At 46.7% G+C, this 20,767-nt stretch overlaps 2 protein-coding genes across 4 annotated transcripts in view; both read right to left on the reverse strand.

Moving 5' to 3' along the window:
- Positions 1 to 6,663: 6,663 nt before the first annotated feature.
- Positions 6,664 to 13,393, reverse strand: SUPT4H1 (SPT4 homolog, DSIF elongation factor subunit). Of its 2 annotated transcripts, XM_003795575.3 has the most exons (5): positions 13,257 to 13,384; positions 12,512 to 12,618; positions 8,807 to 8,862; positions 8,464 to 8,517; positions 6,664 to 7,647 (listed from the first exon to the last, which is right to left on the reverse strand). In XM_003795575.3, exons 1-5 carry the CDS (start codon positions 13,323 to 13,325, stop codon positions 7,580 to 7,582), a joined length of 354 nt encoding a protein of 117 aa, XP_003795623.1. In that variant the 5' UTR covers positions 13,326 to 13,384; the 3' UTR covers positions 6,664 to 7,579. The 2 variants fall into 2 exon arrangements, with proteins under 2 accessions (XP_003795623.1, XP_023372384.1); XM_023516616.1 differs by lacking the exon at positions 8,464 to 8,517 and having other exon boundaries at positions 13,257 to 13,393.
- A 1,358-nt stretch (positions 13,394 to 14,751) lies between these two features.
- The window catches only part of RNF43 (ring finger protein 43), a 64,795-nt gene continuing 58,779 nt past the window's right edge, over positions 14,752 to 20,767 (reverse strand). For both annotated transcript variants that reach the window (XM_003795576.3, XM_023516618.1), the window contains 2 exons: positions 18,592 to 19,944; positions 14,752 to 16,254 (listed from right to left, as the gene is read on the reverse strand). In XM_003795576.3, the coding sequence (XP_003795624.1) occupies positions 16,211 to 16,254; positions 18,592 to 19,944 (1,397 nt within the window). In that variant the 3' untranslated portion in view covers positions 14,752 to 16,210. The remainder of the gene's footprint in view (positions 16,255 to 18,591; positions 19,945 to 20,767) is intronic.

Consider the following 20,767-nt stretch of genomic DNA (forward strand, 5'->3'; position numbering starts at 1 on the left):
ATATGGTTGTGCTCTAGGAAGTCCCCAAGAGCAAAGGGGCCCAAGGACCATGGAGGGGAAGCAGCAGTTTCTGTGTTCTAAAGCCTGTCAGCCCCTGGGCAGCTGGGGATCTTCCCAGCAGGCTTATGGGACGCCTCCCACACCTCCGAGAGCACAGAGAAGGCAGGTAGCTAGCAAGGGCTCTTTAGCAGAATTCTCCCCCATCTTGGCAAGGACAAGGGGCAAAGAGCTATCTATTCCCTCCTGCCAACCTCCTGCCCCACCTCCACCCTCCTCATATCTCAGGCATAGTTGGAAAAGCAGGTGAGGACTGCCCCTGAGCCACTCTGGGCTTGTTCCATTCTCCTTCACCTTCTGCACTCTGAGGTGGGGGTGAGGGTGGCCTCAGGCACCTAGAGACCTTGACAGAACACAGCAGTCTGAATCTCATTTGATCATGCTGACCCCTTAGGGTAAATGATGAGATCCCAGTCTCAGAGATGAGGAACCGGAAACTCAGCGAGGTTGTTTCACCTTCCTGAAAATCGGCATTTTGTTTCTGTTCCCCCAAGGGGAGCTCAATTCAGAGTCCCCCCAAAGGAACAGGTCTTTGTGTGAGGACCTATCTCTCCTCAAGACCCAATCAGAGAAATGGGAGCTGGACAAAGCAGAGAGAGGGAAGCAGGGCAGACCCTTGGCCCCCAGGCTTGTGGGTGGGGGAGCAGAGGGGTCTAATGGGTCTGTAGAATCTCTTCTCAGCCAGAGACCACCCCAGCCCCTTCCTTCAGAGCCTATTAAGCAGTCAGATGGAGGAGGGCTGGCCACCAAGGTGGGGGGGAGGGCGCCCAGCAGCAGCAGCAGTTCACAGCACCAGAGCCGTTGAAAGTGACTCAACCAGAAAGTGCATTTAAAGCGACACCCTGCTGGGGCCCCAGAGCCTCAGAGCCAAACCTCAAAAAGGCGAAGTGAGAAAGACAGGCCTTAGGGGGCAGGGCTAGGGGTGGAGGCCCAGCCTGGAGCTGGCCTGGCCAAATAAGGGCAAATGCTCTCAGGAGGACCAATGGGGTGCTGGCAGCCATGTCATGGGGCTGTGGCTGGGGTGGCCGGTGAAAGACCTGGGCAAATGGGGGTGGTGAGCAGGGGCTCCAGCCCCTTCTTGAGGGATCTGAGGGTAGGTGAGCACAGGGAGGCATTGAGGCCCATACCCCCAAAGAGACCTTGGTACTGAGGTCAGTGGGCCTGGTCTGCAGGCAAAAGGAAAACAAGGAAGATCCCCTGCCTCTGACCCAGTTATGCGCCCCTGATCCTCATCTGCTATGGCAGAGCTGACATGAAGCCAAAAGACACAGTGTTGGGCAGGGAAAACTTAGTCTTTTTTTTTTTTTTTTTGAGGCAGTCTCAAGCTGTTGCCCTGGGTAGAGTGCTGTGGCATCACAGCTCACAGGAACCTCCAACCTCCAACTCAGGTTCAAGCTATCCTCTTGCCTCAGTTTTTCTATTTTTAGTAGAGACTGGATCTTGCTTTTGCTCAGGCTAGTCTCAAACTCGTGAGCTCAAGCAATCCGCCTGCCTCAGCTTCCCAGAGTGCTAAGATTACAGGCATGAACCACCTCACCCATCCAAAAACTCAGTTTTCCCATATGTGAAGGAGAATAATAATGCCTCATGTGATGGAACTGAAGATCAAATGTAATTATAGAAGTGGCCAATTTTGAACCCGGCAGTTGCCAAACTGATGGCAATCATCTATTGGTTATTATTGTATAAGTATGAGCCCCAAAGCTGCTTCTTGTTCAAATTCTTGCCTCCAGTAGCTATGAAAATCCCTTTGCAATGTCACCGTGTGATTCTCACTTTTGGTCTCTGGCATCTATTGACAGAGTAGGGGAGGTACTCTGAAGGGATCCTCTAAACCTAAGCTTAGTCCCGCCTGCCGCAAAGGTTTAAGAGACTTGACACCTGCCCCCTCAAGCTCATTCCCCAAGGACAAGTCCATCTTCACTCTCCTCCATTCCCTCACATTCTCCAGACCGTGCCCCACCCCTCCTCCCGAGTCCCCGCCCTCCAACTCCAGGCTCCTCCAGGTTCAGGGCTAAGGGAAGTGTATCTAAGCTGTTCAAAGAACGTGCTGCAGCTGCCAGCACCCGTCCTGTGGCTGCTGGCTCATCCCAAGGCCTTTGATCACTCCCTTGCCTCAGGCCTCCAAGTTCCCGCTGAGACCACTGGCCCCAGGGACCCCTTCTCTCAAGAGGACTTTCTCCCTCCCAAACATTAATTTGCATTTCCCCCTGCTTTCTGCTACCCAAGCCCCCAGGGATGAGGTGACAGTTAAACCCCCACTTCCGCTAGTAGCCCCAGAGTGCTCACTTCCTTCCAGGTATTTTCCAGGCTGGGACAAGTTGAAAGTGTGGCAGTTGCTGGGTTGAGGGAAGAAAGGGTGAGAAATCCATTTTGGAGGGAAGCTGGTTTTCCCCACCCTGGTGTCTCAGGCTGCCCCTTACCTTCTCTCAAGCATCTCTCTAACACAACAGTTCTCAATCTGTGGGTTGTGACCCACAGGAACTGTATTAGAGGGCCACAGCCTTAGCAGGGTTGAGAACCACTGCTCTAACACAAGAGCTAAGCTGGCAGGAAGGAGAGTACACAGGCAGGAAGCAGCACGTACAAGCCCGTGAAATGAGCCTGCTAGCTACCTGACTTCTGACAGATAGGCCTAGGCCTCCATCTGCCATGGATGGACCCCCAAAGAAAGATCCTTGGGCTTCAAGTTCTGTGTCTACAACACCGTAATACCTGTCCTCTACCCTGAAAGGGAGTGTTGAAAATGGGGGGAGTCCCAAAGCCTAGAGGGCGTATATTTTTCATCATATTTCTCAGAGGATCTAGCAACACAGGACAGAGTTTCCTCTACTCAGTTCCTGCTTCTTGGGATCTTAGGCCAAAGGCAGAGCCAGTAAGTATAGGACATAAAGTAGTGGAGACCCCCTTCTTGAGATCAAGTGAGAGAAGCTGACCGCTGTCTCTGGACTCAGTCTTCTCACCCATAAAGTAAGGGACCAGACTTTTCCAGTCCTGATAGTCTATGCTCTGCCTTCACCAGGGCCTGAGCACTCTAGACCTTGCACACCCACTGGTGAAGGCTTCTAAATCCCCTTGGCCAGGGTAGGCAGCCATGTGCCCTCCTCCTCAATCTAAGCCTCACTGGCTCACCTTACAGCAACTGTAGCAATCTGGGACTGGGAGGGGGACAGCCACATATAAGCAACAGAAATAACAGTTGACATGCTGGTATGAATCTAAGAGGGAGAAAAATAATTAGTCCTGAATCATTTTACCTCATGATAAAAAAAAAAAAAAAGAGGTTTTTAACAATGGCTTTGAGCCAATGATAGGTTAAATCACATTCAGAATCTTGTATCCAAATAGCAAGGAAGTATATGATACATTTTACAAATTTAAGCCAGGTGCAATGGCACATGCCTATGGTCCCCACTTGTCTGGTGGCTGAAATGGAAGGATTTCTTGAGCTCAGGAGTTAATAGTCCAGCCTGGGCAACATAATGAGACCCCAACTAAAATTAAATTTATATCACAAAAAATGAGAACAGAAAGATTAAAAATCCTTAGTGCCTTTTTTAGTTTTAGCACCAGGTCTCTTGTGCTAACAAACATGGAAATGTTTCACTTTTGATATATTTACGTATGATTGATGTATTAGAACACCTATTATCCAACAGTGCTAGAAGGATGAAATTCATGCCACACCTATCTAGAACTTACCTAGAGGTAGACAACTTTGGATAATGACAATCCCTCACATATTCTCACTCTTAATAACTTCCATCTCTCAAATTGCTTTTACCTAAATTAATGTATTTGATTCTCACAACTACTCTAAGACAAAGACCACCAACCGCACATCTTTAAGTGAATTATTTATTTAAAGTATAATGTACAAACAGAAAAGTGAAAAAATTACAAGTTTTAACAATAAATTTTCAGAGAAGTAAACTGACCCACATAACCAACATCCAGATTAAGAAAACAAAACATAACAGCATCTTAGGTGCCTTTCATATGTTCACTCCCACCTGTCACAGGTAACAACTAGATTTATCAGTTGCATTTCACAGATAAGAAACTTTTTAGACAGGTAAGGTGACTTACAAGTCACACAGCTAGCAGCTGGGGGTGCAGGGAACAATGCTGAGAGGAAAGGACTCTGCCCTCAGTTAGATGTGCTTTCAAAACACAGGAGCCTGTGTCCCAGTGGGACGTGATGCCATCATCAAGCCGCAGATGGAAGGTGGGAGGTATGGAGTACAGGTCAGCAGGTGCCAGAGCAGAACAGAAGATGTAACTGGGGAACTGGTGAAGGCCTGGACTAGTTTCCCAGTGCTCTGCACAGGGATCCTTGAGTAAATCCCAAGATCTCCCTGGGTCATCACTCTGCCTCCATCTCTCTAGCTAATTTTAAGTTTGAGGACTAGAATAGGGGGAATAGGATGATTGGTAGAGCTCAAGGTATGGGAACAATGTGTTGTCACTTCACTCAACAGAAAGGTAATGCCTTATGCTGATTCTGTGGAACATTCAGGAGGGAACAAAGCTTGCTGTTTGGGATTGTTAACTATGTCAGAAACATGGGCCCTAAACTGGGTACCGGCATTGTTTCCTGAGCTAAGACTCCACTACTTGGTCATGGACAAGTCACTCTTAACTCTCTGAGCCGGTTTCCTCATCACTAAATAAGGATGTTAACATGTCCCAGGGGTTTTACGAGGATCAAATGGATGTGAAAACCTTTTGTCAACTGTAATAAATACTATTTACATGAAAGGCATTGCTGATATTAAATAAACATGAACCAGATGTTGAGAAAAAATTATTAATCTGTTCTTAAACATTACCTACCTGCCTCTTTCATACTACAGAGATCAGATGTGCGTGTGGGGAGTGGGGGACTGAAGACTTAGTAACAGTTTGTTGCCAGGCTGAAGCCACATGAAGAGCAAGTCCTTAGTCCCCAAACCCAGTGAGCCCAGCCTGCATATGGACCCTCACCAGCACACCATCATCACTGGGAAACTGCTGCCCAAGACCAGACGTCCTGACTCTTGCTCTATCAGCTACCAGTCCCTTTTTGGTCTAGAGGCTGCATTCATCAATGCATTGCCACTTAGCCCTTCACTTTTGGGGAAACCCTAACCCCACAGAATGTGGTAAGGAGTGGAGAAAGGGGAATAGGCAGGCAAGGGGAGGATGGCCTGGCTACTACTGTTCCTGGTCTGTCTGACTTGAGTGTGTCTTTGTTAAACAAGGAAGTTGCCTTGTCCTCGTGAAAGCTCAACTACTGAGCAAGAGACCAAGGAAGGAGAGATCGTAAGGTGCTGGGCAGATTCAGAACCTTAGCGTTCAGAATGGGGCTGAAACTTTGATCAGACACAATAGGCAGCACGAAGCCCTCATGTCCATGGAAATCAGGGCAGCAGGACCAGCACCTGAGACGCCCTCTTCTACATAGCACTACTGACTCCCAGGGCACCTTGAACCAAGTCCCCATCTTAGCTTCTCTGGGCTGCTAGTGGAGGATGGACTTCACCTTCCTGTCTTGGTTGAGTGGCACCACAGTCTCAAGCCTCAGAGAAGGCAAAAAAAAAAAAAAAAAGCTACAAAGAAAGTAGCTCCCAGGCAGAATCCACCTGGTAGTCTGCAGAATCCAGGCACAGCAAAAACCCACCCTCCCCCATCTTTAGCTTCCTGCAAGACTGACAGTTAGAGCTCAACTCAGTGTGGGGCTAAGGCAGACTGAGTGTGGTTATCTGTACACAGCTCATCATGCCTCCCCTCCCCACAAATGTTTCCATTCTCACAAAGCAACCACGTCCGGGTCAGACACCCAGGACAGCAGCTGGGGCTTTCCAAGGGACTTTCTGAGAAAGCCAGTGAAAGTTGGGTGTTGGCCGCACAGCCTGGGCATTCTTGCTGAAACCTATTTCTTCCCCCCAGAATGCAAGCTCTAGCCTGGGAGAGTTACTTTCAGATTGAAGTTGAACAGAAATCACCACCCATGGAGCTCTTTCAGTTTATAGGAATGGGGAAATCCTTGAGAACCTCAGTTTGGAATTTGGGTTATCAGACCATTTCCGCAGAGCTTGAAAGCACCAGAGAAACATTCTGGTTTGAGGACCCCTAAGTGGACTTGAACAGCTTGGCCAGTCCTAGGCACCTTTCCAAGGGCCTAACAGAGGACAAGAAAGGGGGTAGACAAACACCGGAAAGTCAAGTCAGCATCTCTCCTGTTGCCCACACACTCCAGGCCACAGGTAACAAGGGAAACTGACTCAACAGCAACACCAGGTGGCTAAGAGACACAAAGTCCTGGTATAGGCACCTGAGTCAGAGCAGCCCGCAGCTGTGGTTCTGGGGATTTCCCTCCACTATTCTGGCTGATTGTGCAATTATATATGTTGAAAAATGACTATCAAAAGGAAGCATATAAATTTTACTTTTTATAAGACTTATGTTATGAAACTGTCACACTGCTTCATTTCTATAATCATAAGAACCTTTAGGTAAATTGGCAAGGTGTGATCATTTCCAATTTACTGGTGAACAAGAAACTTAGGGAAATCAAAATGGGGATACTAACAGGATTTCTGTAGAAATTTAAGTAAATCAGAATTTATGGTGAATTTTTTTATTCTAAAACAAATAAACTCCCCTTCGCCAATTATGTGACATTACCCAAAGCTCCCTACTAGGCCACAAGAGGAAAGGAAGGATCCACCTCCTGTGAAGACACACACAAGGCAGGCCAGGGCCCAGCAGCCACCTAAGGCCTAAGGGTCTCTAGATAGAAGAATGTGAAATATGAGTAAGTAGCCTAAAGTATACAAAGAACAGTAAAAAGAAAACAAAGAAGGAAAAAAAGAAATAGTGAACATGGTTAAGAGGCAAAAGACATTAAGAAGCCTCAAGATTTCTTCAAGGGACACAGTTGTGCCCAGTTTAGAGGGCAGAAGGATACAACCACTAGATAGTGGGACTACCAGGCTGATGGGGCTACCCAGCGTGAGCACAGCAAACCTTCCTATGAACCAAGAAAGCACATTAGGAAAGGCTGCAACCCTGCAGGCTCAAGGACAGGAAAGAATGGGCAGAAGGGCCTCTGCTGCTCTGAGAAGGTGCCTACAGGGCAAGCAAGATCTTATTGCGCCTAGTTAAGAGAAAGGAAGAGGGAGGCAAGGCAGGTGTATGACCTTAATAATGTTTTAGAGTTTCACATTTACTGGCATTTGACCCAGAGTTCTACTGGTGGGCAAGGGTATAGCCCTGGGCTGTGGGTAGGAAAACCAGCATCCTACTCTTCCCTCAATTCAGTCTCTTGTTAATCTACCAACCCAAATCCCTCCCACCTCTCTATCGGTAGTCCAATGATAAAATGGCTCAGGGACATGATGGGCTGCTCTCTTAACAAATTGCTAAGTCTCAGGGGTGGAGGGTGGGGAGTATTTCAAGTTCTGCCCATTTAGATCCATAGCAAAAATAAGCAGAGGCAGGAAGTGGACAGCAAAGATGCTGGCAGTCCTGCATCTTGCTAGGTCTTTATAGCTGTGTCTCTGGATTTGTAGGCCACTCCTCGACTTTTCAGCTCCCGCACGATTCCTGTGGTAGGAAAAGAAACAGCTCCATAAGGGAAGATTTAGGAAGGGAAGATAGGTTCATCAGCTGCCACCTTGAAGGCGGCTATAAGCAAACCAGAGATCCTAGACTGCTCATCAACAGTCCTACTGGGTTGGCTTATGACCACTGAAGACCCAGGCATATGTTTAGCTAACAATGACATGGTGAGAATGACAAGAAAAAGGGGAACATATGTAGTCATCAAAAGCAAAGGTTCCAGGTTGACTGCAGTGGTGCTATAGTCCCAGGTACTCAAAAGGCTGAGGTGAGAGGATCAGCTGAGCCCAGGAGTTTGAGTCCAGCCTGGAAAGGTAGCAAGACCCTATCTCTAAAACAATAAAAATATACAGGGGTACAAGTGAATCTTTCTAAGAGTAGAATGTGAATGTTTTAAAACAATAACTGAGAAAATGACACGAAGGCTCTGTTGACCAGTTTGATGGAAGTATTTCGGATTGTATGTGAAAACCCCACACTGTACCCCAGAAGTGCATTAATGTACATAGTTACCATTCAATAAAAATAAATAAGTAAATGAAAAATAAAAAACAATAAAAATAAAACAAAATAAAAAAGAGCAAAGGTTCAGCATCTAGAATACATGGGTTCAAATCCCGGCTAGTCACTTATTAGCTGGGGACCTCATGCAAATTATTTAACCTCTCTATGCTTCAGTTCCCCTACCTGGAAAATGCAGAATCTCATGGAGTTTTGAGGACTGAAATTAATTCAGATAAAGGACTTCCACAGTGACTAGTACAGTAAATGAACGCTGGCTATTATTATGATTATTATTACCTTGGGGCAGGCGACCAGTGACTGATACTGCATACACACCTGGCTTAAAGTTACCTGAGAGAGAAGAAAGGAGATTGCAGTGGGAGTGAGTTAAGACTGACAATCATATGGAGACTTAAGCTAGAAATGGAATAAGTGCTGCAACTCCAAGAGAAGAGCCATCACTTCTTTAGGCTACAAGTGTCAAATGACAAGAACACTGGACACTGCCTCTTTGTCTTTCCTACAACCTCATCTTTACCATGGTGAGACCACTAACTCTATTGAATTAAGAGTCTCCCATGGATCTGAGGGACAATAACACTACAGCCAGGTCAAGATAAGGAAAAAGGGAAACACTTACTGACTCGCTGCCACTTGGAAACCCAGCTGTCCTCTGGACTCATCATTGCAATGATTCTAAGGAGAGAAAAGAAATGGAAAGTCAGTCTGAGCCTCCCCTACTATAGACGAAGGAGACCAAGGAAGATGCTCAGCCAGCACAACAGTTCAGAAGAAACCTAGAAAAAAAGCCAAGTATTGAGTCTCCACTGGAAGGCAGGGAAAACTGAATTCTAATGCCAAGAAGGGATTGACTTAAAGCTACAAAAGTCCTTCTTTCCTTAAGCCCTTGTCCTGACATTCACAGGTTAGTCACCATCTCCCAAAATTATTTCACTAGGCTCAAAAACAACCTTAGCCTACAGATTCCCTAGGAAATGGACAGCTTTAACACTAGAAGGCCAATACTACTGCCTACAGCTAATACAACCACTAGGGGCATGAGGCCTAAAGCAAAGGGAGGGTGTGTCAAAACAATGGCTCCTCCTACCTGAAATGACTTAAACTGAGCTCTACCCCTTATGAGCTGTGCAGCCAGAAGCACAGATGGGGACCTCTCTCAGAACTTCATCAGTAAGATAAGATTCAAACATTGAAATATACATAAAAAATACCTAGTGCAGAAACTAGCACAGAGTAGGCACTAAATAAGCATTAGCTTTCCTTATTATCCTAATAGTCCTTCCCAGGTAGCTCTGATTCCAGAGGACCAGTAACAGGATATTCAAGGGCTAACCATCAGGGTCATATCTGTCACCTATGCATTCAATCAGATGCTCATTGATTTGACTTGACCAATTGTGTCAAGTCTCTTCTGAGCACTGATAATCACTGCTTGTCTCCTCATACCCATCCCCTCTTCTCTTGGCAACAACTTTAGATTCTTATTTGGGGAGACTCCCATACCATCTGAACCCTACATTCTCAACCATGCTTTAAGTGGAACTGACTCTCTCTCCAGGGATGACCACTGCTCATCATAAGTAGGATAACAATAGCCCCATGGCCCTGAAGACTGATGTGGGATATAGGCTATGTACAGGCAGGTATACAGGCTAATCTTCTGGCTACAAGTTATAGTCTTCTCTGTCACAGTCTATCTTTCTAGCCTTAGAGTTCTTACTACTCGATGTTATGATTTACCCTATGATTTATCAAAATTACCACTGCTCTCTTGGCATACTGTTTTTTTCTACCCCTTGTTCTTTTTTTTCTTTTTTTTTAAGACAGAGTCTTACTCTGTCACCCTAGATAGAATGCTGTGGTGTCATAGCTCACAGCAACCTCAAACTCCTGGGCTCATGTGATCCTCTTGCCTCAGCCTCCCAAGTAGCTGGGACTACAGGAGCCTGCCACAACACTCAGCTAGTTTTTCTATTTTTAGTAGAGACACAGTCTCACTTTGTTCAGGCTGGTGGAATGCTCTAACTCTCTCTCTTACTGCCACTTCCTTAAAAATCCCATACTTTTTTCCTTAAGAAAGTGCTACCTCCTCCACTTCTGGTTAAGGTCATCTAGCCCTCCTCTGATCTTTAGCTTTTTATTTGCCCACTCATTAAGACCTAATATGTACTACAGTATACAAATAATTCTTACAACCCAACAATAAAAAGCCAACCAATTATATTAAAAAATGGGCAAGGTGCTTGAATAGACATTTCTCCAAATATACACATTTAGCTGATAAGCCCGAGTTGTTCAATATCACTAATCATTAGGAAAATGCAAATCAAAACTATAATGAGATACAAATTCACACCCATTAAGATGGCTGTCGAGGAATGAAAAATAGTACAGCCTCTGTGGAAGACAGTATGATAGTTCCTCAAAAAATTACATACTGATACTCGAAGCTTGTTTTTGATAATTAAACATTGAAATGTCATATGATTTAGCAATTCTACTTCTGGATATACAGATAATCCTTGACCTAAAGATTTTTCGATTTTATAATAGTACAAAAATAAAATATATTCAGTAGAAACTGTTTTTGAATTTTGATCATTTCCCAGGCTAATAATTTGCAGGTAATGCTAGGCAGGGGCAGTGAACCACAGTGAACACATGTAAGGTAGGCTAGGCTAAGCTATGATGTGTGAGTGGTTAGACATATTAGTATATTTTTTTTACTTTACCCAGATTTATCGGGCCGTAACTCCATAGTGGGTTGAGGAGCATCTGTACCCAAAAGAATTGAAAGCAGGGATTTGAACAGATATTTGTACACTCAAGTTCATAGCAGCATTATTTGCAATTGCCAAAAGGTAGAAACAAGCCAAGTGACCACTGATGAATAAATGAGTAAACAAAATCTGGTATATAAACCTACAGTGGATTATTATTTCATTGAATAAGGAAGGAAATTCTGACACATGCTACAATGGATGAACTTTGAAGATATTAGATTAAGTGAAAGATGCCAGACCCACAGCATGCTACATATTCTATGTTTCCATTTATACCAGGAACCTAGTCAAATTCAGAGACAGAATGGTGGTTGCTACAGGAATGCGGAGTCCAGTCAATCTGGATACAAATGAAAAAAGTTCTGGAGACGACAGTGGTAATGGCTGTACAACAGGGTAAATGCCACTGAACTACAGGCTTGCACATAATTTAAATGTCCGCTGTTATGTATATTTACAATTTAAAAATGCTACATATATTTTGCTACAATAAATAAAATTCCTAATATGCAAAACTTCACACTATATCTCTCTTCCTAGAAAAGTACTGCATTGCATAACTCTTGATATCTCTTATGCTACTTTACCCATAAATGGGAGTGGAGTCCCTTCATTCATTTATTAACTTGGAATGGTATTGTGCTAACAAAGGGACTGGAGTTAGTGTGCATGTGCACATGTACAAAGATTCCATTCATATGGAACCTCTTTTCTACCCAATCCTTTATTCGTCCCTAAAGGAAATCAAAGAAAAGAAATGATATTGGCCTACCTTGAAAGAACTTTATCGAGTACTAAGTTTGAACCCAGTTTGTATAGAAACCCTTAACTTGGCCTACATGCCAAAAGAAAATAGCACCTTTTTAACCTCTAAAGAATACGATCCTCTGCCTCCTAAAGGGAAATGAGACCTAGCCACTTGAGTTTTGTCCATTTCCCCCTTTTCCCACTGAACAACCTTACCAAGGAAAATTTTTCTTACTAGACCTCTTAGAGATCTTGACCTAAAAGCATCAACTTTGGATAAATAATCTACCATTACTGAACCATCCCTTCCCTGCATTTTCAAAAATAGATCTTCCTGCATTCAACAAACAAACATTTATTAAGCATCTACCACTTTCAAGAGGCTGCACTTGGCAGTGATGCATCTCTACCATCAATTAGCTGACAGTCTAGTGAAGTAGTGTTGAATAGAAATACAATAAAAGCACACATCATTTTAAATTTTCTAGCAGCATGTTTAAAAGAGTAAAGATAAAAAGATGAAATTAATTTCATTATTCCATATCAAGGTTACAATATTTTACATTCTTTTTTCTCATGCTAAATCTTTAAAATCTGGTGTATAATGTACACTTAAAATATATCCTAATTTGGACTAGGCACATTAAAATGCTGGACAGCAACTGTATTAGACATGTCTCTAAATAACCGTCTGTAGACCAACAAGCATTATAATCTTAAAATTGTCTGCCCCACATTTACTTCTTGAGGTGGAGTGATGCAGAAGTGAATAATGGAATCTGAAAGGGACTTACCCATCAAAGGACGAGCTGGTGCAATCATATACCATCTCTCGGTTACCCTTCATCTGTAAGTATGCATCACAATTGTCACAACCGTCATATTCAAACTGGTCTATGGTCTGGTGTGGGAGGTGGATGGGAAAAGGAGAGGTAAGCATGAAAAAGGCCAAAAGAAAAAGCAGCTTTCTCAATACTTCGATCTGGTCAACTTCTTAGTTCCCTGTGTTGGCGTTTGTCTCATCAAGTCCCCCATCTGCTATTTCTAAAACTCCATTCTAAAGTTCCTCCCTCCCACTCCCTCCTCTCTAGTTCCTAATTCTGTTTTACTTATTCCTTTCTCTATTCTCTAGTCCCTTCAGGGTCAGACACCCTCTCGGCTGAGGCTCTCCACCCTCCTCTGACACCCCAGAGCTCATAACTCCATTGTGGGTTGAGGAGCAGCATCTGTATACCCAAAAGCATTGTGTTGTCCTTCGGCTCCAACATAAAAAGCTCAACGAACAGCTGATAAAGGGCCTGACCTGCGCTAAGAGCTGAGGATTCAAAGGCACGTTATACCATCCATACCCTCAGTTGCAACACCTGCCCGCGTTTCTACGACATAAACAAGGGCCTCCTTCGGTTCCAACTCCCCCTACCGCTTCCCGGTGTCCTGGACCTTACTTTGAGTCTCTTCACTGTCCTACCGGCCTCGTTCCACCCTCTTTCCCCCACCTTGGTCCCCCAGCGCCCCTACGACCAGGTCCCCGACAGACACCTTGACCAGCGAACACAACAAACAAGCCCGCAGATGCCGCAAGTCCTTGGGCACCGTCTCCAGAGCCATCTTCTCCGACGGGACCAACAACAACCAGGAATACTGCTCCGGCTTCCTGCCCCGCCGGAAGTAAACAGCTCATTACCCAGCATGCCAGCCACTCCTGGCACCTGAGACTTCCTCTTCCGGTGTGGGAGGGCGCCGGCCCCGCACCTCCCCCTGCCCGAGGAGATGGTTTCTCCCACCGGGTGGGGGGGCGGCCGGGCGAGGCGGGGAGGTCTCTGGGCCTGTCAGCGGGCCCCGTGGGGGCGGCGCATGCGCGCGCGCGCCGGGCTGGCCGCGGCCGGAGACGGAATGTAGCAGCCGCGCGGGCCGTTTGATCTAGGCCGCCGGGTCTAAGCCGCAGTCGCCTGCTCCGCTAGCCGGGATTCTTTTTCGTCTTCCCGTTTTACAAGCACTGGGGCAGTGGCCGGGCCCTGTCCGCAGGGACCGAAAACAAATCCAAGGACACCCCCCTTCTTACTATGCGAGAGCACTATGGGGTTTCCATCTTGCCATCGACAGGCATGCTGGCCCGTGGGCCGATGGCGGAAAACGTGCATATTTAGTTTTAAACGCTTTGTGTATGTGTGCGCGTTCCCGCTAATTTATATTTTGTGTAGCTCTTCGCATTTAGACAGTTCCTTTACTGAAGAACATCTGTAGGACATGAGGTGTCCTTCAATTTTTTTTCTCATTTTCACCCTAAGCTAAAGCTAAAATGTCTTGCTCTTGGGATTCACAGCCGAGTGCCAGACAACCACTACCCCTACCAAACCTTTCCCCGAGAAGTAGAGGGGAAATTGTGCAGTACGAGGCGAGCAAAGGGCCTAAGGAGAAAGCACCTGCTCGCTGTCCTGAATGCCCAGGTGTGTAGGCAGAGCCTGGTCATTTGTGTTTATCTGAATGGGAACTCGGGGATATAAAACGTTTTAGGCCCTGCTGTTGCATTGCAGCCTCCTGATTGAAACTGAGTTTCTTCAAGAGAGGCCTGCTTCTTGTTGCTGGTCCCATGCTGTGGGCTCTGTGACCGGGGTTTGGATGTTTTCTATCACTGAATAATAACTTTCCACTTTGGAATGTGTTTTCTCTGCTATCTCTTGTAAACTCTGCAGTAACTGTGAAGTAGGTTCATGTTTATGGATGCAAAAGGTGAGGCACAGAGTATTGGCCCGAGGTCACAAAGTTAAGTCACTGAAGCATCTTAAATTGAAGCGTGGAGTGAACAGTACAGTAACATAACTGACCCACGTTGAGAATCCGGTCACGCTCCTTCCTCCATCTAAGCCAGTTTTTTTAGGAGCTTACAAACCAGTTCTTGTTGCCACCCCCTACTACCCCATCCTTTCACAAATCAGAGCCTCGCCTCCAATATCAGAGATGATTACTCTTCGTGTAGGAGATGAAGTTGTTACCCTGAGTGACAGTCATGACAGAACAAAACCACAAGACTGGATTGCATTTATGGATAAATATATTAGCAAATAAATACATTTTTCAACATAGTGCCTGATTCAAGCGTCTTTCTGTCTGGTTCAGATATAAATACCCATGTGGGTGCCTAGGTGCTATTCTCCCCACTGACTAAGGGAAGAAGGTTCCCAAGTGGGATCTTGTGTGTGTCCTCTCTGCCCCCACATTCACATTCCAAATGAGATAATGCCTGAGGGACCAGCAATAGTCAGGCTGCCCTGGGGTGAGTGTCATCCTCGGGAGGCCCCTTAGCCCTTGCCCACTTGGTATAAGCTGCTTGGCCTAGACTCCCTGCCCAACTATACTCTGGCATACACACCATCCTGTGGGGCCCTGGCCTGTGTGGCTTATACTGGGGGAGCTGGGCTTCTGAGCCCTCCAAACCCAAGAGTCACACTTTGCTTTTCCTCTGTTCTCCATCCCTGCTCTGAAACAAAACTTTTAGAGAAAAAGCCTTTGTCTCTGCTCAGCTATAATTCTGCTTTTTCTACCTTCACTCCATCCTTTCTCTTCCCAGATGAACTCCAGCAGACATTCTCTCCTTTGGGACTTTGAGACAGGAGACCTTCAAGGAAGATTTTTTTTCCCTACCCACTATCCCTATTCCCAACCCCCAGAGGAACTCCAGGTGCTGGAGTCACAGGGAATTTGAAGATCAGTGGCTTCATTCTGGGTCCTTCAAGGTGCTGAACCCACCTCAGGTTTAGAACTCCACATCCTGGCTTCCCAGAGGCCAGTCTTAATAAGTCAAGTTTTATTTTGACTTAATATAGTGGCTCTGACAATTTAAGAACCATTTAAGGACAAGAAAGGAGAAACATCCTCCATTATGCACCAGGGCAGACACTGCCTGAAAAAGCTTCAGAGAGCCCTCTTTTTTAAGGCTCAGGGCTCACCTACACTCCCGGTCCTTTTGACAAAGAAGGAAAATGATAGAGCCAGAGTTGCCCCTGATGTAGCAGCTTTACTGTGGAGGGGCCAACGCTCTGCTGGGGAAGCAGGTAATAAAGGGTCATGCGTTCTGCTGAACCCGTTGGCTGGTATGAACATGAAAGCCTGGGACAGGGAGACCTTGTAGGACTGGGAGAAGGAGCAATACCTCTGTCATACCTAGCTATCCCTATCAAGCTGTCTGCCCTGAAAACACTCAGCCTTCAGGGGATCTAGCCCACACATGCACGCAGGCTGTAGCTGGTTGCCTGGCTGCACACAGAGTTGTTGTACTGCAGATGTGTTCTGCAGACAAGGTCTGAAACTGGGAGCAGGAAACAGCACCTCCCATCCCCCACCATCACCACTCCTCTTTCATTGCTTCCAGGAAATGTGGCGGAAAAAAGGGGTGTTTGCCAGGGTCCTTTCTTCTTCCAGGCGTGGGACTCTGTACCAGGTAGGCCCCAGAGTCATCCAGAGCAGATTCTTGGTTGAAACTTGACCGGAACATCTCACACAGCCTGTTCACACAGCTCCTCGAGCTCCTCCTCTGAGCCTGTATATAGAGAGAGGAGAGGAAAGAAGCCATTGAGAGTCAGGCCAGGTTCCTGTTTCTCCCACCTGCAGGACAGGGTGGCTGAGATGGGACCACAGAGAGGGAGGAGCAGGGAATGTTTCTGGAAAGGGTGATTCGTTTGACAGCTGAGAAAGTCCCCAGTTGGACACAGGGGACAGTAAAACAAATCTAGAGAAGGGAAAACATCTGGAGCAACCAGTAATACTTACTATTCATTCATTCACTCAACCAATATTTATTAAGCATTCATTGTGAATTTGGCCTGCTACCATGTGCCAAATAGAAGAACAAAAGGAATAAGCAGGAGGCTGATTCCTCATAGGGCAGAAGGTGTGCATGCAAATGGCTGTCATGCCAATAGGCAGGACAGAGGTCATAAGAGATGCAGCAAGGAAGGGGAGGGACCGTGTCCAAGTGCAGCAATCAGCAATGCCTTCCCAGAAGTGGGAAATAAATGAGCTGGTCCTGAAGGAATAGCCAATAATTAGAATTATGGGAATAGAGAAGGCAGGAGGATATTCTGGGCTTCAGGAGCTACAAGATGTATTTACCCAGTTTGGCTAAAGCATGAGGAAGAGAAAGGGAAGAAAAAGAGCTGAAAATAAGGCTGGGAAGGAAAAATGCGTGGAAAAAGGAGGCTGGCTGGTACCGGAGCCTTGAAGGCCACAGCGGGTTGGATTTTTCCTTAACTATGGACAAAACATAACTTTTGAAGATTTTTAGACTGTCTTCCTGTAAGGCAGAAGACTCTGGCAGCAGTGTGGAGGGTAGGGGAGTAGGGGAGCTGTGCTGCACGACTCTGTGGGACATGATACTGGATATGCAGCCTGAAGAGAGAAGTGGAGAGCTAGGAGGCTCCTGCATGAGCTTTAGGCTACACCAACACACAGCCTGGCAGGGCCACAGTTCCAGACTTGTGGGGAATATGAGCAAGCTAGCAGAGATACAGTTAACAGAGCCTAACCCTGACTACAACTGGATGTGAGGAAGGAAATGGGAGGCACTGACACTACTTCTGAGTTTGGGAGAAAAGGGACGGGGGTGTCTGGTGCTGGTAGCACTGCAAGTATATCCACCACAGGGTCCAAACAGAATCATCCAACACGAGGCTTGCATCATCTGCTGGACTGTAACTGTCTGCATGCCTGTCTCTCTCCACAGACCTCAGTTCCTGGTTGGCAAGTTCCATGTCCTCAGAGCCCAGCCTGGATCCCAGCACAAAGCAAGCATACAATGAGAATGAAGAAAGGATGGAGAAAGGGAGGGAGGAAATTAATGAAGACATGAATGAATGAATGAATAACAGTTCTCCAAAGTTCTGCCTGTAGGACTCCTGGACTGGGAGGTCCTATATTTCAGAACCTTTGGGTCCACTTTTGGGGTAGAAGGGATTCTCCCAGCTATGGCTGTGCTATCCCCACAATGGAAGACAAGGAAGAGTGGGAAGTAGAAGGCCCCAAGAGGGGAAGAGGAGTATTTGGGCAGATAGATAACAAGTTAAAGCTAAGAATTTACATTGTCACCACTGATTATAATACAGGAATGCACTGAGTCTCCAACAAAATGAGGCCAGTCTTATTAATAAAGATGTTTGGAAGTAATGTCCTGCTTGTCCTCTTACCATAAGGGGAGAGTAAGCCAAGGACCAACAGAGCTGCAGGGAACCTCCTTTCTTTTATTTATTTATTTATTTACTTTGAGACATTCTCACTATGTCACCCTGGGTAGAACGCTGTGGAGTCACAGCTCACAGCAACCTCAAACTCTCAGGCTTAAGCAATTCTCTTGCCTCAGCCTCCCAAGTAGCTGGGACTACAGGCACCTGCTACCATGCCCAGCTACCTCCTGTTTTATATTTTTTCTCATCATTCACATGGCTCTTCTCATGTAGCCTAGCTGTGAGGTTACCTGTAATTATTTCTCTTACAAGACCATGTTCCCTCCAAGGAACAATTCTTGACCCACTTTGTATTTGGGGCTAATGTTACACTGTGAGCATTAGTAGAGTTGTACCAATTATTACAACATTCAGATATTTATGTTTGAACTGCAGCCCCAAATGACTCCAGGTGCCTTTCTGATACCTTAGCCACATTAGTACCTTCCTGGTGACCTCCCTGTGATCTGCCAACTAAAAGGGTGGCGCCCGACAAAGCCAGCCTGCTATGCTGTGCTGGTGGTTCAGTGTTTTGAATATCACCTCTTCCGTATCCTTTCTCAGCTTCCATCAACCCCTTATTGGCTGACTTCACTTTTCTTGCAATGTCTAGCTCTAGTCTCCTTTCCCGACCACATGCGCACCCCCTGAAAACTCACCAGGCTGGGCTGGCAGCACCTGGCAGTGTGGATAAGGGCATGGTCTGCCCTTAGGATTGTCAGAACTCCATTCAGAAGGTCCCTCCCCACGTGGGTGTGGTCCGAGGGGCCTGCGTGGAGTCAGACACAACCACACTGGCTGTGAATTTGAGTAACAGGGGACTGAAGTTTCTGGTATCAGCCTCCTGTCCAGGCCTGGAGGTCCAAAGATCAAGGGGTGAGCCTCTGGAGACCAGGAATATGCCAGGCTGGGGCTATAATGGGGAAAAATCTGGCAACTTGGGTGCACAGTCAAGTCCTGGGGCTGAGAGGCTGGAGTGGGCTCTGAAAGACCCCCCCGCCGTTTCCTCTGTGGGTGTCGGACAGAGAGGGTGGATTTCTGCAAGCTGAAGGGACTGCTAGGATTGGGACAGGGGCTGGAGGCTTCGGTTGGGTCAGGGAGCTCAGGGAGGGCCGTGGGCCATAGTGGGTTGGAGAGCTCTCCAGAAGGGGCTGCTGAGTTGGACCTGATGACTTGCTGATCAGAAGAAGGTGGCTCTGGCTGGGGCTGTGTCCGAGGAACAGCAGGCCTGGAGTGCTGGACCCCAGTTTCTGGGCCAGGCTTCCTGCCATGCCACCGAAACCGCTTTTTGTAGTGGTGGTGCCGGTGCCGGTGGTAGTGGACATGGCTGGAAACCTCAGCTTCCCCTATGGGCACCACCGAGTCCAAGGAACGGGGCCGAGAGGTTATGCGAGGCTGCGTCTCCTCCCCCTGCGGATCCCTTTCAGGGCTGCAGTACACCAAGGGGTCAAAGTCACTGCTCAGGGAGCTGCGGAAAGTAGAACTGCTGCCATGGATGCCTTGAAGGCTGATGTCTGTGCAGTTGACCACTGAGTCACTGGAAGAGCCATGACAGGGTCCTGAGCTGGAGTCACTTGCTGGCCCATCTGCCAGGTATCCACTGCGTTCCGTGCAATAACTTTCTCCAGACCCACTGCTATCATGAGGTCTGGCCCGGCGCAGGGGCACCGGGCAAGTTGTGGGGTGCTGGGAGGTACACTGGTGGCGGCTTAGCCCCCAGGCCTGTGCAAAGGGGTGCTGGGCCACTGCCAGGCGTTGCTGTTCACCTGGAACCCGGGAATGTGCAGCTCTGGGGAGGCGGTGGTGCCGAGCGCCCATGCCTGGCTCCTGAGATGGCAGAAAAGGACCAGGTCGTGGGGGCTGAGCCATTGCACTCCGAGAAGGGCCCAACAGGTAGGTAGCAGGAAAGTGGTAGTGAGCGTGGCCAGGATGCTGACGAATGAGATGGAGTCTCCGACCTGGTTCTTGGTAAGATCGAGAGGGTCCCAGGGGCTGGGAAAATGAATCTCCTTCTGGAAAACAGAAACAAGAACACAGGTGTTTAACTCCACAAACCCACAGAGAAGGCATTCAGAGAGGTGTGTCTGTAGCTGACCTGCTGGACTCTGTGTAGCTATGAGCCTGAGTCTGAGGGACCAAGGACATCCTCATCTGCCTGTGCCCTGGGAGTCCCTTAGTTGGGTCTGCCCTGAGAATCCCACTGTACACATCGATCTCTGCTCCTCTCACCAGCCATGTGGGGCTCTTTCACCCAGGGCCACTGCTGGCCCACTGCTAGAAAAAAGTTCTCTTTCCTAAAGATATTTATTTCACTTTTACCTTTTAGAAAATTGTCATAATACATACAGTTTTTGTTAGAGTAGGATACTTTAGCACCAGAAAATTTGAATAATAAATATCTAAGTCCCTCAGATTTACAATGCACTAAGGTGTCGCAAAATAATTTTTGGTTTTTTGAGATAGAGTCTCACTCTATCACTCCATCTAGAGTACAATGGTATCATCATAGCTCACAGCAACCTCAAATTCTTGGGCTTAAGTGATCCTCCTGCCTCAGACTCCTGGGTAGCTGCAGCTACCAGCACTCACCACAACATCTAGCTCAGTTTTTCTATTTTTTGTAGAGACAGTGTCTCACTCTTGCTTAGGTTGGTCTCAAACTCCTAACCTCCTAATCTTCCTGCCTTGGCCTCCCAAAGTGCTAGGATTCTAGGCATGAGCTACCATGCCCAGCTACAAAATAATTTTTTATTTCTATTTTTTAACTTAACTTGTATTAAATCATAACTATATACATTTATGGGATACAATGTGATGATCTGATCTACGATGTGG

This window comes from Otolemur garnettii, unplaced genomic scaffold, assembly GCF_000181295.1.
Source record: "Otolemur garnettii isolate 467f Iridium unplaced genomic scaffold, OtoGar3 scaffold00094, whole genome shotgun sequence".
Classification (NCBI taxonomy): Eukaryota; Metazoa; Chordata; class Mammalia; order Primates; family Galagidae; genus Otolemur; species Otolemur garnettii.